This window comes from Daphnia magna, unplaced genomic scaffold, assembly GCF_020631705.1.
Source record: "Daphnia magna isolate NIES unplaced genomic scaffold, ASM2063170v1.1 Dm_contigs134, whole genome shotgun sequence".
NCBI classification, from domain to species: Eukaryota; Metazoa; Arthropoda; class Branchiopoda; order Diplostraca; family Daphniidae; genus Daphnia; species Daphnia magna.
In genome coordinates this window covers 172,390-199,708 of record NW_025533136.1, presented here as the reverse complement: position 1 = coordinate 199,708, position 27,319 = coordinate 172,390, and the positions used below count along the sequence as shown (strand labels likewise).

The 27,319-nt window shown below is 42.0% G+C and overlaps 4 protein-coding genes and 1 pseudogene across 4 annotated transcripts; 1 reads left to right on the top strand and 4 right to left on the bottom strand.

The window, feature by feature from the left end:
- Positions 1-483: 483 nt before the first annotated feature.
- Positions 484-5,192, bottom strand: LOC123467026. Its single transcript, XM_045167087.1, has 2 exons — positions 4,996-5,192; positions 484-3,457 (listed from the first exon to the last, which is right to left on the bottom strand). Exons 1-2 carry the CDS (start codon positions 5,190-5,192, stop codon positions 484-486), a joined length of 3,171 nt encoding a protein of 1,056 aa, XP_045023022.1.
- Positions 5,193-8,044: 2,852 nt separating this feature from the next.
- Positions 8,045-10,457, bottom strand: LOC123467025 (myosin heavy chain, cardiac muscle isoform-like). The gene is made up of 3 exons (XM_045167086.1): positions 10,443-10,457; positions 10,131-10,257; positions 8,045-10,008 (listed from the first exon to the last, which is right to left on the bottom strand). Exons 1-3 carry the CDS (start codon positions 10,455-10,457, stop codon positions 8,045-8,047), a joined length of 2,106 nt encoding a protein of 701 aa, XP_045023021.1.
- A 9,532-nt stretch (positions 10,458-19,989) lies between these two features.
- LOC123467017 lies at positions 19,990-21,135 on the top strand. The gene is made up of 3 exons (XM_045167078.1): positions 19,990-20,031; positions 20,467-20,688; positions 20,754-21,135. The coding sequence occupies exons 2-3, from the start codon at positions 20,642-20,644 to the stop codon at positions 21,052-21,054; spliced, it is 348 nt and encodes a 115-aa protein (XP_045023013.1). The 5' UTR covers positions 19,990-20,031; positions 20,467-20,641; the 3' UTR covers positions 21,055-21,135.
- A 1,235-nt stretch (positions 21,136-22,370) lies between these two features.
- Positions 22,371-23,193, bottom strand: LOC123467024 (MFS-type transporter clz9-like; the record flags this gene model as incomplete). The annotated part of the gene is made up of 3 exons (XM_045167085.1): positions 23,173-23,193; positions 22,992-23,111; positions 22,371-22,919 (listed from the first exon to the last, which is right to left on the bottom strand). Coding segments are annotated over exons 1-3 (690 nt in total), but the record flags the coding sequence as incomplete, so codon positions are not given.
- Positions 23,194-25,576: 2,383 nt separating this feature from the next.
- LOC123467023 lies at positions 25,577-26,952 on the bottom strand (annotated as a pseudogene).
- Positions 26,953-27,319: the final 367 nt, after the last annotated feature.

Genomic DNA, 27,319 nt, shown 5'->3' with positions numbered 1-27,319 from the left:
TATAGGCTGCCTGTTCTCACTCTCTCCTTTTTTTTTTTTTTTTAATTACTCCTTGTCTTTTCCTGTTGGAAATACAGCCACAACTTAGTATAAACCAAATTCATTGCATTTTCACTGTTCCGTTATGTTAGTTTTAATTCACCGTGTTCCCTTTTCCCTTTTAATTTTTTTTTTTTTTTTTTGTTTCTGATGCTGTGGTAATATGTTGATTATAAGCCTGCGCTATGCTGCAATTTATTTTTCTTATTTTTATATATTTGGGCGTGGGTTAGTAGTGCAGCGGCATAGGTCTTCCCATACCATTCCATAACCAACGACGTAGGTGCATGTCGTATGACTGCCAGTGCAGTTTTTGTTCTCATTTTCCCATTTTAATTCCGCCATTGGGTATAAATTTTCCGTTCTGGGTGCACTTGGTTTCCTTATTTTAATTGATGTTTCTCTATCTTGTGAGGAAGAAGCCATTAGTGGTAGTGGCGCAAATTATCGTGTGAAGGGCTGTTCCTCTACGCCTTCTGGTAGCATTGAATCCATTTCCTGTCGGTCTTTACTTTCATCTGCTTCTCGTATTTTTCTTCTTTTCTCTACTTGATGCATGATTCGTGGGAAAGGGTTGCAAACTATGAAGATTCGTAGGCATATCAGGAAGAGTATAAATCCTATTACAGATAATCCCATAATTTTAAGTGTGTCGAACCAAGAAAACATATTCCCAATTTGATTATCTTGTTCTTCGGTCACGATGATATTTGATAGAGATTTTGTTTCTCCTTCTTGTAACCTTCCTACTAAGTCGTTCAGTATATTTAGTTGTTCCATTTCCATTGTATCATGGGCCGGATGGCTCTTGAGGGCGAAATCAAAGTCGTTTAAGTGAAGTTCTTCAAATTCGGCGATCAGGTCCAAATTCGGTGTGTGTATGGTGGCTTCCTGTCTAACCCAATCACCGTTTGTTTCGTTGTGCTCCCAAGCATGAGGGTATCCATTGATGTTTACAAGTTGTGATTTCCAAAAACACTCAGAGTACGGGTGGATTGACCATCCATCGGTCCCAATTGTGCAGTTGCTTGTTCCATAATTAAAAAATGGTTGGAATCCACATTTTGTTTCGTTGGCAGTTAGTAATATTCTTTTTGGTTCGCATTGCTGTAGGGTCATGGCTTGTCCAAAACCATACAGTCGACTGCATACTGGTAATCCTAAGGCGGCGGCTGCTAATATTCCGTTTGTTTGCGCCAGGATTATTGCCTGTGTTCTCTTAATTTTTGAAAGCTGGCAATAAACATCTCTGATTTCCTTAGCTAATTTGTTCTCGTGTTCAGTTTCCATGCTAATTTTGAATTGCTCGTGCATTTTGCTGATTTCAAATTTAAGGTGTCTATTAAGTTCGTTGATAGATTTTGGTAATCCGTAGTTAGGGTCTTCGTTGATTGGTGACTGGTATGTGCTTGCCTCCGGTTTCCTATTTTCATCCAGTGTTGTTAATTTTAATGCTTCACTTGCCTGATTTTCTATTTTTAGGGAAGTTTGTTTTCTAATTTGTGCCTCCACCTCATTTTGGGTAGCTTTTTCAGGTGGTATTTGCCACTTCTCTGTAGCATCTGCCATGATGATCTCTTTTTCTATTGTTCTGTTTATTTCTGTTGTTGACGGTGTAGAGATATTTTTGTATGGTATTAGCCTTGAAGTTTCTGTAGTTGTGGTTGTTGAGATTATACTTGTTGAATTTATTGTGGCTATGGTTGTGTTTGAAGTTGTAGCACTCGTTGATGTTGTGCTCGGGGGGGTAGTTGTTGTAGTCGTCGATTTTGTTGTTGTTGTTGGTAGGGACTTTGTTGTTGCTGTTGGTTTGGGTGTTGTTGGTTTTGTAGTGGTGGTGGGTTTTGTAGGGGTGGTGGTTTTTGTGGTTGTGGTTGGTTTTGTGGTTGTGGTGGGTTTTGTAGTTGTGGTTGGTTTTGTGGTTGTGGTTGTTATTGGTTTTGATGTGGTGGTTATTGTAATTTTGGATGTGGTTGCTGCAGTTTTGACCGTAGTAGTTGTTGGCTTTGTTGTGATTGTAGTAGTAGGGGTAACTGCTGTTGTGGACATTTTTAGATTTTTTTCTTGACTAGGTGGTACACTCATTTTGTTTTGTAACGACGCATCGTTGATATCTCTTCTAGTTATTGGTGGAATTACTGGTAGGGTTTTACCATTTAGTGAGTGTTGTGTGTGTAGTGCTATAATTGCTGCGGCCGATAATGTTTTTATTTGATGTGGGTTTTTGTATTCGAAACTAAAGTGCTGTTTCTTGCTTCCTCCGTGACAATGACCTAGTGCTAATTTTCCTGTTTTTAGGGTGAGACATTTTCTGTCTGATGCTGGAGAGTGTAGTCCAGTCCGGTCGGTGGCCATTAATTGGCCTGTGTGATCGAAGGTTCCCCAGATGGAGCTGGTATTTGAACATTCCTGTAGTATGACCATTGACGTATTTGCCTTTATACAATGGTTGGTGTTAAAAGGTCTTATTGTAAAATCAGCAGAGTATTCAAAGGCTTGGCCTTTGTCACTGCTCTGGCTACAGTTAGCTACAGATGTTTGGGTTTGTACAAGGGGGTCATTGCTGGTGATGAGTTTTTTTAGGCTTTCCTGACATTGTGTCCAATTTGGGTCACAGGTTTCCAATGTTAATACGTTTGCTAAGCCATTGTATGTGACACATTTTTCGTTTGGTGACTTTCCGCTTTTTAGTAATCCCCAGTTGATCATGTCCCAAATTATATTTCCTTTGCCGTGGTTAAATTTTATCAATCCTCCAAATATTGGTGAATTAATGGTAGTGGTCATTGTCCTTCGTTGTTCTAGTTGAATTTCTTCCAGTTCGTCGATCGATGTTTCCGGAAAATTTTCTAAGATTTCTGGATTTGTGTTGATGGTCCCGAAAACCCATTGTTGATTTTCGTTGATGTTTTCTGGTCTGCTGCATCTGACAAGCTCCAGTGTATTTGTTGGTGTGTTTATTTTGGTCTCGTTTTGCGTCTTAACTGTGAGGCATAGATGTTTTTCTTGGGATATGAGTTGATAATTTAACATATCCAATATCCATCGCGTTGTTTTTTCTGAACACTTTTCAGCGATGATTTGGTTTGCTTCAGTTGTTGTGATACAGGAGTCAGTTTTATGGATTCTTATGGTTTGGTCGACAATATATTCTAGGTCAGTGCCGAGAGGGAGTTGGTCATCAATATCAAATTGGTGGTGTATTGTTAACTGGTTAGTGGGTTTGGACGAATTATAGAAAATGTAGACAATAGTGTCTTTTTCAACCAATTTTCCTGATTCGATTGTTTGTATAATTTTAGGATGGCCAAGTCTTAATGGTCCCCACGCATAAGAGATACTATAGAGTCTTTTTCCTGATTCTGTATCTGTGATTGGGCTGTTTAGTAAAAATTCTACTTCTTTTGTAACTGATTTTCTTATGCGATTTTGAAAGGGTTGGGATTTCTTATCAGTACTATATTCATTGCATGCCCAAGTATCTATGTTAGTTTGGTTTAGGCAGGAGGGTAAAGTTAACTTGTATAGGTGGTATAGCTTTGTGCTTGCTTCTTGTGGAAAAATGAGAAATGTAAGTGGTATCCCTACTACCCTATATCCAGGTTGACTTAATTCCTTGTTTTCTCTATCGGGTTTGTTAAAGAATGTTATTTCTATTTGTCGGGTACTATCTAGTAGGCGGCTTGTGTTAGTGTTTGTTAATTCTAAAAATCCTTCACCTTTTAAAATAATTTGTGAACTGGAAACATTTGTTGATCGGTCTCCCCAAACTATAGTGTTATGGTTTTGAACTATTTGTCCATCCTGCTGAGTTGCATTTAAAAATCCAAAAGGGCTTTCGATTAAACTGTTAGGGGATTCTTGTCTTAATGTTATTTCTTCCGCTAAGCAATTTAATACGTGGTACTCTCTAGTCGCGTACCAAGCACCTTCTCCTGTTGGAGTTGCTGTAAAGCTAATTGTGGTAGGACTAGATTGCATATTATTTCCTCCACATTTTTTATCGTTCACCATATCCCAGCATTCTAACGGGGTGATTAATTTGGTTTCTTGGGAAAATACTGTATCGAATGATCCTATCCAAAATGATCCAGTGATCTTCTTGGTTTTAACCCATTGTTTACAAGTCCAACCCTTCCATGTTTTTATAGGTTTTTGTTTTGTCATTAATGTATAATTGGTGGGGAATCTACGCTGATGATTAATTTCTAAGTTATCTTTGTCGCAATAATACGGTGAGTTTATATCAAGTATTCCCCTTGTTTTTGCGTTTTTACAGTCGCAAACAGAAGAATAAATGGTGTTTGCAGTTTGAAATGTAGTTAAAATGCAAAGGAATAGAGGTATTTTTTCCATCTGTTATAAAATAGAAATAACGTCATTTAGAATTTTTTCGTACTATTCCTTTGTCGTAAATTATAATGCGTGTTTGTCTGATGACTTGTGGGGTTTAGTTTTCGGGGTTTAGCATAGGACATTCGTGGGTCGAGGAATGAGGTGATTGAACTTGCATTGTGGGTAGGGTTAATTACCAAATGATGCTTATTATTTCTTAAGGTAGATTTAGGCTCAAAAATTTGTTCCGTCTTCCTGGGTACTTTTTTGAAATGTTTTGTATCTTTTACTGTGTTTTTTCCTTCGTTTTCTATAGGTGCTATAGGTTTCCTCGGGTTATAGGGTTTTAGACGATTTGCATGTACAACGGATTTTTGGTTTTCAATAGCAATATTTTGAATTTCGTAAGTTATATCAGAAAAAGTTTTTGTTATTCGAAATGGCCCATTCCACCTATTTATAAATTTTCCTGGGGATATTGGGGCTTTTAGTAATACTAAATCTCCGATGTTATATTTAATGCTTCTTGTTCCCGCGTCATAATATCTTTTCTGTTTGGACTGAGCTTCTGCGAGATGTTCTTTTGCTAGTTCTTGTGCTTTTCTCCATTGATAGTTATACATTTCACCTTCATTTTCATGTGTTTCAAAATGCCTATTAATTTTTAGGTCATTCGGTAGTACTGGTTCTCTTCCGTAGAAAAGGTAAAACGGGTTATCTTTAAGCGTTGCCTGCTTGGACGTGTTGTATGCGAAGGTGACAAATGGTAAAAATTTGTCCCACTCTTCTGGTTCATCTACCACGTAACATGCAAGCATGTCGCATAGAGTCCTGTTAAACCTTTCCACTAATCCATCAGTTTGTGGATGATAAGCTGTTGTTCTAATTTGCCTAATTTTAAATAATTTACATATTTCACTAACCATTTTTGAGAGAAAATTTGTTCCTTGGTCGGTTAGCACAGTTTCGGGTGCTCCATATTTTGTTATCACTTTATTTACTAAGATTCTTGCGATTGTTTGGGCGGTCTGATTTTTCATTGGAAATGTATGGACGAATCGACTGGCATAATCTGACAAAACTAAAATATATTTGTATCCCTTTACACTTTCTTGAATCGGTCCAACGACATCCATAGCAATCCTTTCCCAAACCCTGTCGACGGGTGGCAAAGGCTGCAATGGGGCTTTACTTGTACCAACTGCTTTTCGTCGTGCACACAGCAAACAACTAGTAACGTGTGCTGTGACATCTGATCGCATATTTGGCCAAACAAATTGTCTTTGGATTCTGGCTAAAGATTTTGTTATTCCTAAATGTCCTGCTAACATGTGATCATGATTATTTTCCATTATTTCTCTAATTTTAACCTGTGGTACCACTAATCTGTCATATTTATCAACTAATTCTCTTTTATCGTTTAACTTGTAATTATTTATCTCTCTTTTCATTATGCCTTCTTGGCTTTTCATTTTCATTAGGTTTTTTAAAATGTTTTTGCAATATTTATCTTCATGCTGTAATCGAACCCATTCGTTGTCTACAGTTTTGATTTCACCTTTTGTCCTTGCTCTAGTTGCTACAGTGGCTATAGGCACTATTGGGATTCGACTAAGTGAATCTGCATTTTGGTGAGATTTACCTGGTCGATACCCAATTATGATGTCATACTCTTGTATTTTAAGTGCCCATCTAGCAAGTCTACCTGCTGGTTCCGTCTTACTCATTAACCATTCTAAAGGCCTGTGATCTGTAAAAACGGTGAATCTGCGTCCGTATAGGTATGTTCGAAATACTTCGATAGCATGAACTATCGCGTACGCTTCCTTTTCTGTTGTCGACCATTTGGCTTCGCGGTCATTTAGATGCTTGGAAGTGTAGGCAATGACGACTTCAACGCCGCCTGATTCACTGAGATCAAATTCGTTAGTCTCAGCTGAATCCGCTGATTGAGGTGGAGATTGTATTTGTGCCAAAACTGCTCCTATTCCATATCCTGATGCATCCGTATAGATGATAAATTCGCGCTTGAAATCGGGATAGCTTAGGATAGGTCTAGTGATGAGACAATTTTTTATACAATTAAAGGCGTCCCTTTCTGCCTCCCCCCATTTCCATTCCGCTGTCTTTCTCGTGAGAGCTGTCAATGGGTGAGCTTTATCAGCAAAAGCTCGGATAAATTTCCTATAGTAGCTAGCCAGGCCCAAAAATGAACTCAATTCTTTTGTGTTATTGGGAGCAGGGTATTTCATGATTGCTTCTAATTTCTTTAAATTGGGTGTGATGCCTTTTCTCGACACTATGTATCCTAAATAATCTAATTCCTCTTTGAAGAACTCACATTTCGTTCTTTTCAGTTTTAACCCTGCTGTTTTTAAAATGCAGAATACTTGTTCTAAGTGTGTTATATGCTCATTTATTGAGCTACTAAAAACGATAATGTCATCTAAGTATACTAATGCAAATTTGTACAGTACAGTTTTAAGAATGGTATTCATTGCACGTTGAAATGTACTTGGCGCATTTGTTAAACCAAATGGCATACGGTTGAACTCGTACTGTCCAAATTCACATATAAAAGCCGTTTTATATTTATCTTTTTCTTCAATTTCTATTTGCCAGTAACCGCTCAAAAGGTCCAATGTTGAAAAATACATAGACCCGCACAATGCATCTACAGTGTCATCTATTCGTGGTAAAGGGTACCTGTCCTTTATTGTAATTTTATTAAGTGGTCTATAATCTATGCAAAGTCGAAGCTCTCCATCCTTTTTTGGTACCATTACAATAGCTGCAGAAAATGGGCTATGACTGTCTCTAATAATTTTGTTTTTTAACATTATCTCTATTTTTGATTTTACGGTTTCTTTTAACGCTTCTGGGGTTCTCCGAAGTCTTTGATTTGTGGGTGCACTGTCTCCGGTATTTATGAAATGCTTTACGTGTGTAACTAAACCGAGGTCGGATTCTTTGTCTGCAAATTTTAACTCGTGCTTTTCAAGTAATAGTTTGATTTTGGATTTTATCTCTTCGGGAAAAAGTGAAATTTCATTTTCTGGCTTACCCTGTTGTTTTTGATCCGCTAGTGCTGAGCTATGAATGTTCAATTGTGCGAACATTTTTAAGTTCTTGTAATCTTTTTGTGTTAATTCTTCGCAATCGTTGGTATTAGGAATTGGTATTAATGGGATATTAATTCCTGCCTTAGAAAATGTAATGTTGTAGAGTGGAAGGAAGCTATTTTGCCAAATGTGCTCTACACCTAAGTGATCGTAATATATATTCTTATCTCTAGTACTTATTTTTACGTTATTATTAGAAAGAAAATCTAATCCCAAGATACAATCCTCATTTAAATTTTTCATTACATAAAAGTAATGGTTAATTGTGTGATTGTTATTTATGGTGATAGGAAATTCGTAGTGCCCTACTGATTGGAGTAGTTGTCCAGATACTGTTCGGAATATTGGGGTATTGTTATTTTTTGTTTGTTTCAGTTTTCTGTTGTTTAAGCTATATAATATGTCAACTGATATTAGGCTAGCAGCTGCTCCTGTGTCTACTAAAGCTTTCGTTACTACATGGGCTATTTTAATGGGAATACGTATAAGTTTGGGTATTGCTATTGTGGGGCTAGTAGTGTGGTTTTGGGAAGTGGAAAGTGAATTGGTTAGATAGGTTGACGGAATGGACGATTGATATGTGCCATATTGGTCCAGCATTCTCTTGCTATATGCCCTTTTTTGTTGCACTTGTGGCAAATGATTTCCCTATTTCCTGGTGTCCTTTGATTGTTGTATGATTGCTGGGGTCTTGGTTGAAAGTTGTTTGCTTGATTTTGCCGGAATAGTTGTGGTTGATTTTGATATCTGGGAATTGCGTTGGGTTGGTGGTAAGGCCTGTACGCCTGATGATTGGTCGAGCCCTGGTATTGTTGTCGTACACTATACTGTCTTGATCTGTCTGGGTAGGTAGTGAAACCTTCTCTTGACGTTGGGCCTTCTCGTAGGTTTGGTGTGTGGTTGTAATTTCCTCCGTGTGGGCTGCCGTCTCTGCTCCTTGAGAAACTAGCTTCTCGGCTACGCGAATAAGTTGATTCTCTGCTGTTGTCTCGGCATTGTTGGAATCGGACCCTTGAGTATGGTGATCTGGCTTGTCGTTCGTTGCTATGTGGCCCTCGGGTTTGGTATCGGTCCGTTGCTGCTATTGTCGCAGAATTTTCCTGGGATAGTTCACGACTTTTATTAGCGCATTCCAATTCCAAAATTTTTTGTCTTAATTTTTCTATTTCAGTCTTTTGTTGAGATAGTTCTTTGTCTTGTTGTTGTTCGTGGTGCGTGATTCCTGCTATGACTGCAGTGATTTCTTTTTCTTCGTTGTTTTCCTTATTTTGTAAAATTTGTTCAGATATGAACAATTTTTTACAAAGAGCATCAAAGTCATTAGGATCTTCAGGCATTCTTAAATACAGTTCAGCTTTTATCTTCGGTAGAATCCCTTGCAGAAGAATTTTGATTTTTGTTCCGTCTCTCATCTTCTTTACTTTACTAAGTAGTTGGTCTTCCACGATGGTTGTTTTATCTTGATCTAATTTGTCTTCTTTCCCTTCGATGCTGTCGTATAGGCTATTTAATCTGGATACGAATGCTCGGCAATTCTCTTCTGGTTTTTGTTTAAGTTTCAATAATTTTTTCTTGAGGGTAGCTAAGTCGAAAGCGTCCTGGAATCTTTCGATGATTGCTTCTCTCCAATCTCCATAGTTAAGTTCTTCTCCTTGCTCTTCACTATATTCTCCGTGCCACTCAAGGGCTTCTCCTTTTAGCCGATCTGAGAAAAACCGTAATTTTTGGTTGTCATCCCAGTCGTTGTTCCTGGCAACGTGTTCCGCTCCTTTCAGCCATTCCGTGATGAGTTTATCTGTGCTCTTTCCTTTGAAAGGTGGGATGGATTTTTTGTCTTCTCTGGAAAAAAGTTCTCCCAAAACTTTAACAATTGGTTGAGTTAGGCTAGACACCATAGCTTGTTCGTCAGTTGTTGCTTTGCTGCTTGTCGAATCTTCTTTCCTACCGTTGGCGTCATCGGTCTTACTGCTGGCGTCGTGAGTTATTCCCATCTTAAGATTTTGATTCAGGCGGCTGTTTTCCTTTTGCAGATGATATATATCGTTGTTTTGCAACTCTATTTGGTTTTTTAGAGTATCTATCACTTGTTGTAGTTCAGAAACTTGTTCAGCTTCTAGTTCGAAATGTAAGGATTTCTCTCCAATTCCCGTTAGAGATGTTAAGTCGTTAATCTGGTTTACTAGTTCCGTTACTTCTCCAACCGTTTCTTCCCGTGTTGAGTCGTCTGTTCCTTCAGCCTCCAGAAAATGAAATTCTCGTTGTTTATATTCTGCTATGCGACTCTCCAGATACGATATTTTATCTTGCTGCTTTGTGGTGTATGCTTGGGCTTCTAGTAGTTCTTTTTCGATGTCTCTGGTCTTCACGGTTATGTCTGTCAGGTTTTTTCGCAAAGATTTTTTTTCTGTCTGGGTCTCGTTAAAGGCTTTATTCGTTTCTCTGATTTCGGTTTCTAACTGCTGGATTCTTTCTGAAGTGTTTTTAACCTCTTTCTTGGTAGCGTCTAGTTTTTCTATCAGTAATTTTTTTCTTTCTCAAGCTGGTTAATTGTCTCCTGGCTCTCTTTTTCAATGTCTGCGATAACGTCTTCTTGTTTCTTCAGTAAACTTTTAAGGTAAGTTTGTGCGGTAGTACTTTCTTGATTATTCTCTAATTCTTTAATTCGGGTGTGGGCTTTCTCAAGCGATTTTGTGAGGGTGTTATTGTTTTCTTGTAATTGTTCAAGGGAGCTACTTAAGGTGTATTTGGAACTTTTAGCTTTCTTTTTGATATTGTCAAACTGTTTATTCAAATTAGAATTTTCCAATTTTAATTCTGATAATAATTTTTTTTCACTAATTTGTTGGATTAGTACTTCTTTTTGTAGTACAGTAATTGTACCAGATAGAAATTCTTTTTCTTTACCATGAATAAATTTTACTTGTTGTAAAAGATCATCTACTTTACTTTGTTCTCCACCATGCCGTGCTATTTCAGTTTTAAGGGTATTGGCGGTCTGAGTTACTATGTTAGGTGTGATATTGTCTGGGGTCTCCAAAGTTTTCTTTAATATAGAGTGCGTATAAAGTTGAAGTGTGTTGTTAGTTTTTCTGTGGATCTCTTGCTGTTTTTCCTCTATTTTCTTTAAGTTTAGTGTTGTTGAGGTGGTTTGGTGGGGTTTAGTTTTTTCGTTAAAATGTTCGTACTCAAGCTCTACGAGCTCTTTCCAATGTGCGATAAATTGTTCTCTAATTTGTTGTGTTTCGGACTCAGGGTCTTGGGTGTCAAGGGTATCTAGGGTAGGATATAGGGAGGGTAGGTGCTGGTGAGTTAAGTCGGGGTAAAGTGGATTAGTGTTGAGAGCAGTCTCTGGTGAGTTTTTAGAAATGCTATTCATTCGCTTACCTCTGATGTTGTAGGTTCTGACGCACCTTGTAGCCTCACTAGCACATGCACTTTTCCAAACTTAATACAATATCTAACAGATCTTTTTTTTTTTTTTTTTACTCACTTTTCAGTCTTAAGCCTTTTCAGTCTCGTTGGGACCTCCAAATGTAAGATCTGCTTTTAATATTGTATTTTGTCCTCGGTGCACAGTACAACGTTTTACTGAGAGTACAGAAACAGCTCTGAAAATACAAGAGACTGCAACGAGTTTATATACTCCTAGAAGGCAGCTTTCACCGGATGAAACATCCGCCGGTAGGGGCATCCGCCGGGAGTAACATCCACCGGTAGTAGCATCCGCCTGTAGTGACATCCGCCGGTGGTGCATCCTCCGGATGCAACATCCACTGGTGCTCACGTCGACCGTGACGCACGCCAGTCGTGACATACATCAACCGTGACGTACTTTGACCGTAACAAGGTGAAGTGGGAGGGGCTTAGCTGAGTGACATATACTATGTGCCACTCAAACTCCCGTGCAAGGATAATGGGAATGTAGTATAGTAAAAGCGGCTCGTTACAAAAGCAAGTTACATTTTGGTTGTCAAAAGTTTACGTCAATGAACATCGCTACAAGTATACTTAATTTTATTTATTTATATTCATATGCATACTTTTAAACCATCACGTTCATATTGTAGCGAATGGTTTCTTGCTAGTTCAAGAAATACGAGAGTGGCGTGAGAGAGAGAGCTTTGACGCCCGTTCTCACCCTCCGTTATGGATGTAACGGAGAGACTCGCCATCCGTCAGCAATGGTCATGTTACTTCCTCCAATCGCTTAGCCTTGAATGGACGGAAGAGCCGAACGACGAAAAAGCCGGGGGGACTTGAGTAGGCGGGCAGTTTTGTGTTAGTCGTGAGTTATTTTCATTCTCTTTGCTAAGTGTAGTTAGTTTTTCTGTCTTGGTGTTACCCTCTTCTATTGCATCTTGTGTACTTGTGAGTGTTGATCGAAAACCCCTAATAAATAGTGTTACCCCGTGATCGCTCGTGACATGGTGGAGATGCAGGGTACACCTGCCTGCTAGAGTAAGGTAAGACTAAACAGGGTTTTCTTTTGTGAAGGTAATAGTGGAGTAAGGAACTAGGAGGCGGGTACTGTTGAGAGGTCCTTGGGAAGTGCGACCAGCGGGTACGGTTACCTTAAATTGCTTGGGCATAGGACCACAGTCCCGGCCGAACTTCTTACCCCTCTGTTTTCCCTCACTACCTGTGAAGACCTTGCTCTGTGGGTAAAATAGGTGTACAGGGGGAACCTTGAGACCGGAGAGTCGTACGATTTCCGTTTAAGGGGGTAGATGAATTTTGGTCAACCTAGGCAAAGTAAAAGGATAAGAGGGATCGCAGCATCACCTGAAAGGGAAGCTAGCGAGCGAGGAAGGCAAGGGAGTGAGTTGGAGGTTAAGCCGGAGGTCCTGGCGGGAGCTTGCGTGGACGCAGGGACTCAGACTTCACCCTCGATCGGCCATTTAGCTTCAAATCTTGGAGCTGAATCCCAGAATCCGATCGGAGGTGTAGGTGGTCAGACCCAGGTTGTTTGTAATTATCAGAGGTTGCGAGCGCAACAGAGGCCCCGGGATAGTGGGATTGGGGAGCAAACGGTGGTAGAACCTGCGAGTACCTCTGAGGAGGTAGTGGGAAGAGTGCGGGCATCGACGTATCCACTCGCTCCAGGTAGTGAGTCCGCTAGTAGACGCGAGCTTGTCGAGAGCGGGGTAGAAGGTACATTCAACGCTGAATCCCTTCAGTGGGACTCGGGGGATTTGCGTGAGATTTGGTTAGAGCCGAGACACTCAGAGGGGGAAGACTCTAGCGAAGACCCAGGTAGATTAAGTTCCCAGGGTGGGAGAGGCCTGAGTGTCTTATCGGGAGATTCGCCGGGAGAGACTTCGAGTGACGACGAGAGAGAGTCAAGTAGCGAATTTTCTAGCGCTTCGAGTGTCCCTTCCTCTGTACCCCCTTTAGCAATGGCCCAACGAGCACCCGCACCGCAGCTGAAATACCGTGCTCCCCCAATTTTCTTCGGGAAAAAGGACGAGGATGCCGCCGATTGGCTGGAGCGCTACGAAAGTACCGCTCACTACAACCGTTGGGGAAACAATGAAAAAGCGGAAAATTTTGGGATGCATTTAGACGGGGCAGCCCGTAAATGGTTCCTTTGTTCGGGCACTCCTGCCCAATGGGAGGATATCCCGGCGGTGGCAGCGGCGCCAGGGGTAGCGGCTGTGCCGTCAGTGCCCGGGCTACGAACAAGGTTCCTAACGGAATTTCAGTCGCAGCATTATAGTCGTTACCAAGAAGCTCGGTTACGCCAGCGCAAGCAGGGCATTGAGGAGTCAGGAATCGAGTACTTTTATGACGTAATCGATTTATGTCGTAAGGTAGACCCGGGGATGACCGAAGAGGCGAAAGTTGATTATCTTTTTAGGGGCTGAAACCCACCTTGTTGGAGAACATTTGGATTGTTAGCCCTAAAACGTCCGCAGAATTTTTGGCAGCTCTGAAATTGCACTCGGAAGCCTCAGAATTGGCTAATCGACCTGACTGGGCCATTAGCGTCCTAGGCGCTGCGAAGGGAGGGGCGCCGCCTCAGAAGGATGCGAGGGATGAGTTACGCGATTTAGTGCTTGAGCTAAAGGCTGAACTCGCTGAGTTGAAGCGAGCGGATAAATCCACGGGGTCTACCACTAAGCGGGAGGGGGTGAGGTCCCCTCAGAGCTCGGTTTCGTTTGCGTCTCGTACAGCAGACGGGAAACCAATTTGCCATAGGTGTGGGAAGGCAGGCCACATAGCTCGTTTTTGTATGGCGGAAAAGGTGAATGACAAAAAGAAGGAACCGGCGCGGCAACGGACGGAGGGAGGACGAGACGACTCACCGGATGACCGGAAGGGGAACCGGAAGGAAGACAGAAGGGACGCGTCGCGGACCGGTGGGGCAACTCGCAAGAAGAAAGTCGAGAGTCGCGAGGCCCGAGACAGTGACGGGGTTAGTGTCGGAATGGTCTCAACCGATGAAGATGAAGCTGAGGAACCCACGGTTCTACTCATAGATTCCTCACGTTTAATTACCGAAACTGTAACCTGTCAAGGGGTGGATATCCGGGCCGTAATCGACACCGGCGCCGTAGTGTCAGTCGCGTCCCCCGAGTTGCAGCGTAAGCTACAGAGAGAACGGGTGAAGTGGGACGGGCCGTCAGTGGTAATGGTGAATGGGCAAAAGGCCCCCCCACTAGGTGCCATGGAGTTAGAAATCCAGCACCAGGGGAAAGAGCCAGCGGACGAGTACTAGTACTCGAGATGAGGGGCATCGAGCTGCTGCTGGAAAATGATTTCCTTAGTCAGTTTAAAAGGCTGCAAATAAACTACGATGCAGAGCGCCCGGAGTTGTTGCTAGGAAGTATAGTGGAGGAGTTGGCTGACGAAGAAGAACACAAATCAAGCCCGAAGATAGTGACAAAAAAGGCTAGAATGCTCCCTCCCCGGGCCATAGTTCCGGTTGAGATTGAACCGGCGAACTTGGGCAAAGCAACCTGGATGATTGAGCCCTCCGAGCACCTCTCACGAGTTAACGGAATCACCACTGGGAAGGTGCTAGTGTCGGCTGACCCTCTACTTGATCGCGTGCTTATCGTAAACTGGGCAAATAGTAAGACGTATTTACGGGAGGGCACGGTGTTGGGTCAGATAGAAATCGTTGATTCATCAGTAGTTCCCATTGAAGAAGCGGCAGCGCAAAGAGAGGGTGCGGCTGTCATGCACATGTCAGAGGAAGCCCGCCCTGGGCCGTCGCAACCGGGTGTCATCCCCGCGAAGCTTTTAGAAAGCAAGTCTCGACTGACCTCCCCGCCGCACACGCTGAGAAGCTAATAGACGTGCTCGAAGAGTTTGGCGCCTGTTTCGCCCTTAAAGATGGTGAGCTAGGGATGTGCCGTAAAGCAGTGCATCGAATCAACACCGGAGCTGCCGCACCAGTGCACCAACCGCCGTACAAAAGCGCATGGAAGGAGAGGGCGATAGTGCAGGAGCAGGTGGACGAGATGTTGCAAAAGGGAGTAATCGAGCGCTCCAGTAGCCCCTGGGCTTCCCCGGTCGTTTTGGTGAAAAAAAGATGGGAGCTGGAGGTTTTGCGTGGATTATCGGCGGTTGAACGCCATCTCGGTGAAGGACGTATATCCCTTACCGAGAATAGAGGAAACGTTATCTCGTCTGGGGAATGCTTGTGTTTTTAGTACAATCGACCTCGAGAGCGGGTACTGGCAAGTACCCCTCCACGAGGCCGATAAAGAAAAGACGGCCTTTGTGACGCCGGACGGTCTTTACCAGTTCTTAGTGATGCCGTTTGGTTTGGCCACGGCCCCAGGGACTTTCCAACGGATGATGGATTTAGTGCTTACAGGTCTCAGGTGGACAGTCTGCCTCGTCTACCTGGACGACATTATTATTTACGCGGCTGGGGTTGACGAGCATTTGAGCCGAGTCCGTCAAGTCTTGTCTACCCTACAAGGAGCGGGGTTGAAGATCAAGTTAGTTAAGTGCCAGTTCGGGGCGGGCGAGATCAAGGCTCTAGGTCATGTAATCAGTGGGTTAGGTATTCGCCCAGACCCCGAAAAGATAAATGCCATCGTCAATTTCCCTACCCCCACCTCGTTCAGAAGGCCCAGTGAAAGACTGAAATGCGTGCGTAGCTTTGTGGGGCTGTGTTCGTATTACCGCAGATTTATCCCTCAGTTCGCGCATTCTGCTAAACCCCTGACGGACATGTTTAAGAAAGGGGGTGTTTTGTATGGGAAGCGCCACAAGAGACGAGTTTTTTCGCCTTGAAGCAAGCCCTGGCCCGAACGGCCACTCTAGCCTATCCCGACTTTAATAAGCCATTTGAAATTCACCCCGACGCGTGTGATTACGGCCTAGGGGCCGTACTATTGCAACGCGTCGACAATGTTGAGAGACCACTAGCGTATGCGAGTCGACTCCTGTCCAAGAATGAGTGTAACTACTCCATAACAGAAAAGGAGTGCTTGGCTCTAGTGTGGGCTGTGAAGAAGTTCCGCAGTTACATCTGGGGAATGGAGACTCTGGTGGTGACCGACCACCACGCCCTTTGCTGGCTGCTGACGAAGAAAGATCTAGCGGGACGCCTAGCCCGTTGGAGTCTCCAACTCCAGGAGTTTTTACTGCGTATCGCGTACCGAAACGGGCGATTACACTCGGACGCCGATGCACTGTCTCGTTACCCAGCTGACGCAACTCTGGAGCTTCCTGAGGAATTACAGTGCATGTTTGCCGCTCTGAGTATCGACCTAGAGACCAAAGGTGCAATCCTGAGTGCCCAAAAAGCCGAGTGGAGTCGCGCATTTTCTGAACTGGAAGAGGGGAAGCGATATCCCCAATTCCGTCTCAGAGATGGAATGCTATGTCGAGCGCAAGAAAGAGAGGACGGCCTCCTTTTACGATTGTGTATCCCTCAGTCCTTCCGAGAGGAAGTGATGCGTGCCTGCCACCATGACATTACTGCGGGACATTTGGGGTTAACACGGACCCTCCACAAGGTGCAAGCTCGGTATTACTGGCCGGGTATGGGAAATGACATTCGTGAATTCGTGCGGAAGTGCCGCGAGTGTCAGTCGCGCAAACCGATATACCAGCGTCCGGCTGGATACATGGAGATCCAGCAGAGTGAGCATCCCTTCGAGAGACTGGGCATGGACATTCTAGGCCCTTTCCCTCAGTCCAAAACTGGTAACACCAACATCGTTGTTGCCGTGGACTACGTTACAAAGTGGGCGGAGACTAAGGCTCTGCCGAGAGCGGACGCCGCGGAGGTGGCTGACTTTTTAGTGAAAAGTGTGTTGTTGCGTCACGGAGCCCCTCGTCAGTTGACAACCGATCAAGGACGCTGTTTTATGGCCGAGGAGACCCGAAAGGTACTACAGGCGATGGAAACCAACCATACGCCCACCACGGCATACCGGCCTCAGGCGAATGGTTTGGTCGAACGGCTGAATCATACTCTGGCTGATATGTTATCTATGTATGTAAGTGCGGATCACCGGGATTGGGATGAATCCTTACCATACGTTACCTTTGCCTACAATACCAGTCGTCAGGAGAGCACGGGAAGAACCCCTTTCTACCTCGTGTATGGGAGGGAGCCCATTCTTCCTGTCGACGGAGCCTTAAATTCCGACCCGAATCTTGTTCCTCCTCGCGACCAAGACCCCACGGAATGGGCCCTAGGAAGGTTACACCGAGCGCGTCAAGATGTACAGAGGCTCAGTGCTGCTGTACACAGAAAACAAAAGACTCGGTACGATGGGGGACGCCGAGAACCCCCGACTTACCTGCCGGGAGAGGAGGTGTTAATTTACAAACCAGTCCGGAAGATCGGGAAGTCGGAAAAGCTTCTACATCGCTGGTTTGGTCCCTACACGATCATACGCCAAACCACCCCCAGCAACTACGAGATCAGACTTGGCAGGTCCCCCAAGTCCGAAATTGTGCATGTGGAGCGCATGAAGCCCTTCATCGATTGTGTGAGCCCTAGGCCCCAGGTGCAAACTACAAGTGCCTTGAGCTCCGGCGATGAAGAGGCCTCTCAGCAGGACTCGCCCCAGGCCCCCACTGGAAATCGGGCGCCGGTCCGACCACCGGAGCGGCCTCCGTCGTTGGAATCAACCATCCCGCAGCAAGCTACACCAGCCGCTGAAGAGGTAGGCGGAGGCCTCCGTCGTTCCGCGAGGATCCGGGCGGCCAGAAAAACATTCCTGTTGACCTTCCCGCTTCTATTGTTTCTCACGGTGATGGGAGAGTTTAAGCCCACCTCAACCAAGGAAGTAGTGGCTTACCAAGGGGTGATTTTTAAGTCAGAGGGCGAGGTATCGTTCTCTGATTCCGAATGGGTCGTGGCTACCGACCTTACGTTTGATCACCTGACGACCATGATGAAGACCCTGCAAGAGTGGCTCGACATGAGGATGGATACTATGGCTAATCGTTATGACGGCCCTAGAGACAAATTCAAGCTAACGCTACAACAGCATGTGAAGGGGGAGAGCAACCGTCGAGCTAGGGAAGCTGCGACGCTGTAACCAACGTTTCCAGTGATCTAAAGGCGGCCGTCAACCTGCAAGCTGCGAGGCGTAAGCGAGGACTAATCGACGGAGGTGGCAAAGTCCTAAATTGGCTCTTCGGAGTGTCCACGCAGGAGGATCTCGAGCATGTACACGGTCGCCTTGACAGGTTATCCACGGAGACTACGTCCATTGTGCATGCTTTGGAGGTTCACGCAACTCTCATCAATGAGACCTTGTGGGAGACTAAAGCAGTTGCTGACGCTGTGGCCGAATTACAGACCGCTTTCGCACAAATCGAGAAGGAAACCTGGAAACTGGACCAAAAAATTGATGGTGTTGTACGGGAAATGGAAACGCATTTGATAGCTATTACGAAAGTGGAAGATGCGTTTCGGCAGGTGGAGTCCGCCATCGCCTGGCTTGATGAGGCGCTGAATAATTTTTCGGTTGGCATCGCCACTATGTCCATGGGGCGGCTTCCTGTTACTCTTTTCCCTCCATTGCAAGTGCAAGCGGTGCTGAAGGAAATCAAGGCGGTTTTACCGCCCGGTTGGTCGCTGAGTCCCTCCATTCAGAACGGGGATATCTGGAAGGTTTACACAGAAGCGAAGGTTGTCGTAGCGACCGTAGGTAACTACCTCCGCATCTTTATACATTTACCCGTGTTCGAGTTCCCCTTTAGGTTTACGCTATATGAGGTCGTCAGCTTACCGCGCCCCATTGGCAATGCCACACTAGGTGCTCAGTTTGAGCCCCTTCCTCCATTTCTTGCCGTGGCTAGAGATAGCCAGGCCTTCGTGGAACTGACGGCCTCCGATTCTTCCCGCTGCGTGGCTTCTCCTACGTCCATATACCCGCTCAGCCGAGCCGTAAGTAGGAAGCACCGGGAGTCGAGCTGTGCTATGGCACTGTTTTTGAAGGACGAGGTGCGGAGCCGCATCTACTGCAGAACTAAGCTTTCGCCCTGGAGAGGCCAACAGACGGTTTATTTAGGTCACCGTAGATGGGGTTATTCCACCACACAAGGAACCACTATAACGTTCACCTGTCCACACGAACGCGGGAGGCCCAACACCGTCATCGAGAAGGAAGCGTTTGATGTCTTCGAGGTTCCCATGTCGTGTTCCGCCCACACCGACGACTGGATTTTTCAAGCAAGCCTCAGGAAGAGTGTCATACATCCACTCAGTAACCATACTTTACCGACTCTGACGCAGCTGGAGAACCTAGATCAGCTCCTACCCGAGGACGCTGAAAGAGAAAATCCCCCTCTCGGCGAGAAAAACAGTGCGCCTACCAAGCCCTTACTATCGCGCCACGCTAGGTTTGGGAGCCGTCTTTCACTCATGGGTGAGCACTTGCGCGCCATTGAAGAACAAGAGAAAGCGAGAGTGGATATGGAGGTCAACCGCACCGTCGGCCCCCGATACCCCTATGAACTAGCCGTAGCCATAGTTGGCCTACTGCTGGGCGCCGTGACTGTGCTATTTTTCGGCTGGCGCCGATATCAGTTGTCGCTCGCCAGCGTTACCCAACGCTTAGTTGAACTGGAAGGCAGATTAGCTTTGCATGAAGCTGAAGTGGAGGGACGGTTGTAATCCGACCCCCCCAAACACAGAACAACTTATTTCAGTTTTGGTTTGTGTCATTATTCTTATTCCTAACTTTTTTTTTCTCTTTTTTCCTCCTTTATATGTAGTCGGTCCGGTATTTTATGTGTGGTTTTTCTGCTGTTAAAGTTAGTGTGTTGAATTGGTTTCATGTATGTTAATTAGAACGAGACATTAGGCCCGTCTAGTTTCTGCTCGAGGGAAAGTGCGATCGGGTCGAGTCGCCGGCTGAGGAGGGGGATGTAGCGAATGGTTTCTTGCTAACAAGGTGAAGTGGGAGGGGCTTAGCTGAGTGACATATACTATGTGCCACTCAAACTCCCGTGCAAGGATAATGGGAATGTAGTATAGTAAAAGCGGCTCGTTACAAAAGCAAGTTACATTTTGGTTGTCAAAAGTTTACGTCAACGAACATCGCTACAAGTATACTTAATTTTATTTATTTATATTCATATGCATACTTTTAAACCATCACGTTCATATTGTAGCGAATGGTTTCTTGCTAGTTCAAGAAATACGAGAGTGGCGTGAGAGAGAGAGCTTTGACGCCCGTTCTCACCCTCCGTTATGGATGTAACGGAGAGACTCGCCATCCGTCAGCAATGGTCATGTTACTTCCTCCAATCGCTTAGCCTTGAATGGACGGAAGAGCCGAACGATGAAAAAGCCGGGGGGACTTGAGTAGGCGGGCAGTCTTGTGTTAGTCGTGAGTTATTTTCATTCTCTTTGCTAAGTGTAGTTAGTTTTTCTGTCTTGGTGTTACCCTCTTCTATTGCATCTTGTGTACTTGTGAGTGTTGATCGAAAACCCCTAATAAATAGTGTTACCCCGTGATCGCTCGTGACAATATTGTGGCAGGTTTGATGGAAAAGGAGTAATATCTTCATATGTTGGTACTCAACGAACCAATATACCAAATAGTGTTTCCGTGGTTGGTTGCATCTCACAACCAAATGATGATGGATGCAATCTTATTCGTCAAGTTCAAACCAGGATTGACTCACAACAGTATATTAGTTTTCTCTTGGAGGTGATGTCATCATATCCAAAAGTGGAGCCCATTACAGTTGTTCACAATAAGTAGGCCTATTGTTTATATGAAAACTTAATGTTCATTTCCTATGTAACAATTCTTATCATTTTAGATATCCAGTTTATAGCAGTCTCAAAGTAACTAAATGGATCGGAGATAATCCAAGAATGTCTGTTTTGGATAGCTGGCCACCAGCTAGTGGTGATTTGATGCCAATTGATTCAGTGTTCTCAGAAATTTTGACAGACTTCGACGAACAAGAAATGCGTGTACACAGTGAAAAAGCTCTTTATGAAGAAATCAGAACCACATTTGTTTCTTTAACTGAAAAAGATGGTTATGTAAAGTATCTTATTTCCCAAATCCCAATTAAGTTGCAAACGATTGTTTTGAAGAAAGGTGATTCACTTTGATTCACCGATTAAGTAAACTGCATTGAAACATTGATTTCTTGATCAGGGAAATAAAAACACAAGAGAGGTTCAATCGATTAATTGTGTTGTATTGAAACCTTATTTGGTATACTTATCAAGAAAACAAACACGAAGACATGGTTAACGACCACATACATTACGCATTCTATTTTGCTTTACTGCTCGAGTTATTCTTTCCCTTCTTGGGACAACTGGACTATTACGTGGTTCACTGGGAAGGTCCTCTTCTTCTTCCACTAGATTGATTGATGACACATTTTCCTTATCGTACCGTAGCACTCTGGAGATACTTTTCCTTCCCTGTTGCGGATTCGAAACTGCAGGTGTAGTTTCGAAGTATTGATCCTGAAAATTATATAATTAATTCAGTTAACAAAGAAATGCATCATTGGTTTAAAAAATATAACAAACAAAAATTTTGATTACCTCTTCCACACTGTGTACTTTGTTTGATTTCCTTTTTCCTTCAGCTGCTTTTGCTTTTGTTGCTTTGGCTATCTTCCGATTCTCTGCTGCTTTTAGCTTCCGCTCCTTTTCTTCATGTTCCTCTCGAATTCGTTTTATTTCTGGAGAGCTGGTCAAACATCGTGATGCCCCAAGTCGTTTATTATGATTGGAATTTCTTGGGCCATTTTGTGCTACTTGTGGCAATTGCAGAAAATCGTGTGGACGAAAAGAGTGAGGCTCGCGAAATTTTACTGGAGTATTTAGCAGCTGTTGGGGGCTGAGCTGGTTAGGCAAACTTGCAGTAGTAGAAGCCATATCATTAATTGTTGAGGGTGACCCAGTTGGCGTTGTTCTTTCATGTTCCGTCTGAATAATTGGCGTAGAACTAGATTACCTAATTTCAGAAGAAGCACCTGCTTGTGGCTGAGCAACAGGGGAAACGCTGATTGGACTCAACGTCAACTGTCCAGCTGATGAAACTGTCAATAAATAATGACTCTTTGGAGGTTCTTGGGTTGCCACTGTGGTATGCTGGGCAGCTATAGAAGATGGCATCTCAAATCGCAATGTTTGGTTTACTATTACATGCAAAAAGGGATATTACTTTAATAACGTTGATTGTTATTAGAATACATTTAAATAACTTACCTGAGATGGGAAGATGCTGGATAGCATTACAGATAGTTAAACCATTTTGACGAGAATTAACCTCAGTTGGCGCTGTAGGTATAATGTGGTAAAGTCGACATTAATTTATGAACATAGGAGTAAATGTAATGAAAACACTTACATACCTGGTAAATCAGTTACGATAGAAGGAGCATACATGCTGTCAGGAATGGCATTACGATTAGAAGGGCCTTGAACCCTTTCTTGATATTTTTCTCAGTAAATGCACGTTGCAGAGCAGGTTTTGAAAGAAGAGGGATTTCATAAATTGAAATGCGTTGACCTGGATGTTCCCTCATCCAATCCGAGTGACTATCTGCAAGATTGGACTTAAATGGGCCAAAGGTAGTTCTGTCCAATGGCTGTGAAGCATGAGAAGTGTGAGGGGGCAATGTTTGAAGAATTATGCCATTTTCTTTGGCGAAAATACAAATGGAATAACCCATATGGCTGATGTGGTTATCGAGGAACAACAATATAGGCTTTTCTTTAGTAGGCCTACTTTGAACTTGGGAATGAAAATGTTTCAGAGCGATCAAAAAGTTTTCCTCTGTCATCCATCCTGAAGAGTGGGCTAATGCAATAAAGCCTTCTGGCAAGTTTTTCATTTTCTCGCTCACTTTCTTACGTGGGAATACAAAAACACCACCGAATAACTTTCCAGAAGCATTTACGAAGGGCAACATTGTCACGTTTACACCTCTTTCTTGAGAAGTCATTTGATAAACCTGAAATTATGAAATTCATATTATTATGTTCATATTTAGAAATCATAACACAAATTTAACCAAAAATTATACCTGGTGAGTGCCTTTTTGTGCAATAATTTTTGCTGGTTCAACTAGAGTTGTGTTATTAGTCTCATCTGCATTGAAAACGGAATCTGCATCAAACTTGTGTTTTTCATATAGCTCATCCACCTACAAGAAATTTCAAAGATTAAGTAAAAAAGAAACTATTGAAAGAAATTAATCTAAATACCTGGTCGTAAAAGTTGTTCATTACAACTTTGTTTAAAGCAGCTGCCCTAGCCTGGCTTGTTGCTTCAGGTTTACGAATTGATAGCCTCTTGTTTCGTTTTAGAAAACTACTAAACCAATCTTTTCCAGCTGTTTTCTTATGCAGCCAAGTTGGAGGGACCGGGATACCATTAAAAACAGCATAAGAGTACACGAGAAGTTTCAGTTTTTTTGGGGTCAAGCCATGGCTCCTTAGTTGTGATACAATCAAGTAATCAGTCAATTCTTGCTCGTGTTCTGGTTTCAGCACTTGCAGATGGTGAAATGTTGGTTTAATTTTGGTATCAGGTGGTAGGTTTGAAAAGTCTGGAAACCGTTTCGAATAACCAAAAAGTGTGCTTTTTGGTATACCACTTGTTAAAGGAACTTCTCTTAATGATTTACCACTAGTTTTAATCAAAAGTAATGCAGAAACTATCTCAGCATCAGTAGTTGGTGGTTTAGCCTTTTTTCTCTTGTAGACACGAACCCTTTTTACAACGAAATTATGGAATAGTTTTTACACAGAATATTTAAAGAACCCGCCGTTTTTAAACTAGAACGTCTGCTACCATAGGCTCCTCCCTTCTTTTGCGGGTTCGGCTAAACAAACTGCAGAAAAAGGGAAAACAAACCTTTACTATACTGTATTTCATTTCATTTCATTTCTTTGAATTTCTTTACTATAAAGTAACATAAAAGGTACACCATCAAAACGGAAATGAAATTTCGGTTCGATTGGTATATTTATACGTAATAAATATTGGCTAAAATTATTTTAAATATATATATTCTTCAACTGTCCGAAAAAGCCCCTTCGGTTGGGTAAAACCGGACAAAAAGGCAATGAAACTAAAATGTTTATATTTAAGCCATTTATCACCAGAAAGAAATTGTAAAATAAGTTTTTAAAAGTAGAAAACCTAGGCTACATTTTGGTACAAAAACAATTACTTATATTTGCTTGTATTTAAATAAATGTCAACTAGAACACAGTTGGCAAAATTTTGTCCGAAATAGCCCCGCAACCCCCTACACTGTTATACCATGATTTTTTACTTCTATATGTAAACTGCATGGAATATACTTGTATTCAATGTGAATACACTGTTATACCATGAGTTTTTACTTCTATATGTTAACTGCATGGAATATACTTGTATTCAATGTGAATACACTGTTATACCATGAGTTTTTACTTCTATATGTTGTAAGGAATGCATCAGCTCACTCTTTCTTGGAAAAATATCCTCCCTCTCATTCCTGGAAACAAGTCATTTTCCTTTCCATCCTTTCATTACGGTCACCTTGCGTTGGTGATCGCGTTGACTTTGTTTGTCGTATAAAACCCCATCAGTTGTAATTCTTCGTTAGTCAACGCTGGGCTGTTCACCCAGTCTAGTGTTGATTCACCCCTTCGCGAGTCAAGTGTCAGGTCGTTTATTCGACCTGCTACTGGCTTGCTCGTTCCCCGTTTAAACTTGTCTTATTTGTGTCTTTGTTGTGCTTGACGCTGGCTATACGGCTACGGCCTGTATGTATGCCTCCAATCGTTTGAGACATTCATCGACTTGTTTGAATCATGTTAACATTTTACGGGAATATACCATCGAACGAAGTCCGCAGCTTCCCTTAATCGAGTAAAAGCTATTTACTTAAAGATGAAGTAAGTAGGGGTTTTACAATGTAAACTGCATGAAATATACTTGTATTCAATGTGAAAACACTGTTATACCATGAGTTTTTACTTCTGTATGTAAACTGCATGGAATATAGTTGTATTCAATGTGAATACACAGTTATACCATGAGTTTTTACTTCTATATGTAAACTGCATGGAATATACCAACGTATGCTCACAAACTTAAGACACAGATTTGTCTTGGTTTTTCCCAAAGTAACAGAAGAAGGGTTGACTTAAGAAAAAAGATATTTTTTATTTTTTAATGGTTATAGACCGAACATGGTTGCTGCATGCAATAATTGATTTCATCACGCTTGGTTCGAGGTGTTTTCAGTTGCAGGACGGTATCATATATATCATAAATCATAGATCTTAAAACATAGCTTTGTCTTATGTTAAAAACTTAGTAATTTAATTTTTTTCCTTTTTTTCAAGGAAAAGTAATTATTAATTGTTGCTTTTATTACTTTGTTTTATTTTTATCGATTTAAAATCATGTTTTATTACTTAGTTTGCGAAAAAGAGCGAAGCGAGACTATTGTAGCTACTCTTTCTTAAGACATAGCTTTGTCTGAAGTTTATTGAAAAATTTAAGTTGATTAACTATAAATTTTCTTCAAGTTTAATTAATTTAAAATATTAGTTTTATTTATTTATTTTATTTTCATAGATTTATAATTAAGTTTGTATTTTTTACGTTTATTTAATCATCATCAGAGTCACTAGAATGTGTTTCAGTCTCCTCATCAGAAAATTCAAATTTTGTGTAAGAATTGTCAGTTTCCTCATCAGAAGTTTCAATTTCAAATTCTGTGCCAGAATTTGAATAAGTTTCACGTACGAAATTCGAAAAATCGTTGTTTCAATTCAAATTAAATATTTTTAGAAAGAGTTGAATTTGTAAATTAAGATGCTCATTTTGTGAATGTGCCATGACTGCATTTCCTTTACAAAATGTTTCGTTCGCTTTCTCAGAATGTGTTAATTGTTTTAACGATGCTCGCTTGTCAGTCAAGAATCTAATGTAGTTTATCATTTCGATCTTAGTTAGCTCAACTTCCTCCTTTGCTATTTGCAAAAGTATCCAACAATCAAAAACATGATATTTATCGGCATACGAAACTGTCGAAAATATGAATTTAATAATTTGTATAAGTGGTAGATTATGCTAATTTTTCGTTTACGTGTTGGAAACTTAGTGTCGTTTTCATTTATGACTGCTTCCCAAGGAAAAATACCTTGATTGAAATCCTCGTAAGAGATTGGTAGGTCTTTATACTTTGAATTTAAAAGGTCAATCGTCTGTAAAACTTTTTTCTTAGTTTCAATTAAAATTCGCCTAAACTTTGTCCGAGCCTTCGAATTTTCTGTAAGGTTAAAAGTTTTTTTTCTGAAGATAAAACATTTCTTTTTACTTGAAAAATTATTAATATAAAATAACTTGCTTCTTTAGAGATTTTTATGTGAACCGTTTTCAGCTGAACATAAAATTCTTCCAGCATTCTTCTTAATTTATCAACAGGAGTAGTCTTTGTTCTTCGTTGGTCAATGAAGCTTTTCTTTCCAGTCCCTTGTGAATCAATGGGAGATCACCATTTTCAAGGTTATATGACTGTAACAATTCTTCAACTTTTGTTACGCCTTTTCTGATTTCCTTCCTAGCCTACAAATCAAGGTGGTACTGTAAATATTTGCTTGTATTGTAAAAGTTACTCACTCTCTCTAATTTGTTGCGTAAGAGGAATTTCATGTTCTGAATTTTATTCCAGTTCCAATAGAGGATTGCTAATGTTAGAAAATCCGCTCTGTCTTCAGATTGCATTATTTCAGTTTAATATTGTTAAAGGATAACAGTTTAAGATGTCTTACTAATTTTTGACATATGCTTGAGAACATAAGCATAAAGATACAGTTTTGAGAATACTTGCTCGTGCTCCTCTCCTCTGCTTAATCGAAGTCCTTTTGTCCATCGGGGATTCCAAAGCACCTGTTATGAATGTTGGACTTCAGAAAAATATTTCTCTTACTTAAAAATTCAAATGGTACCTGGCAAGGTAATTGATGTGCCATTTGATGCATTATCGGTAAAATTCCTGTCATTTCTTTTGTTAGCATCATATATTCTGGAAATTCCGGACGAACTTTCTGATGCATTCATTTCCAATATTGACACACAAAATCGTAGCAAAAGAATGTAGCCTGACTCTTCCAGGCTTCGTAATGCATAAATGCCGTATGTGTCCACGATTCGCCTTTAAAACTATTGATGGCATACGGCCCTATACAGTGCTTGCAAGAGCGAACGACGAGCTCAGTCTCGTTATATTTTTTATTTTCATTGGAATCTTATCTTGCAGCTTTAAAAGCCGATCCCCCACACATGTTTTTCTTTTTCGACTGAAAAAAGCAAAGAAACAAATTGCACTACAATAATGTTAAATTAATA

What these genes read in the sequence shown, in the direction of transcription:
- LOC123467026 (XM_045167087.1), bottom strand. Translation starts at nt 5,192, where the DNA reads ATGCTTGCATGTTACGTGGTAGATGAACCAGAAGAGTGGGACAAATTT. An exon ending in CATGAAAATGAAGGTGAAAT is followed by an intron (nt 3,458 to 4,995) that starts GTATAACTATCA and finishes AAATCGCATAAG; the next exon opens with AAAATCAGTTACAAAAGAAG.
- LOC123467025 (XM_045167086.1), bottom strand. An exon ending in ATTAGAGAATAATCAAGAAA is followed by an intron (nt 10,009 to 10,130) that starts GTACTACCGCAC and finishes AATTACTGATAG; the next exon opens with AAAAACTAGACGCTACCAAG.
- LOC123467017 (XM_045167078.1), top strand. Translation starts at nt 20,642, where the DNA reads ATGTCATCATATCCAAAAGTGGAGCCCATTACAGTTGTTCACAATAA. An exon ending in ATTACAGTTGTTCACAATAA is followed by an intron (nt 20,689 to 20,753) that starts GTAGGCCTATTG and finishes TTATCATTTTAG; the next exon opens with ATATCCAGTTTATAGCAGTC.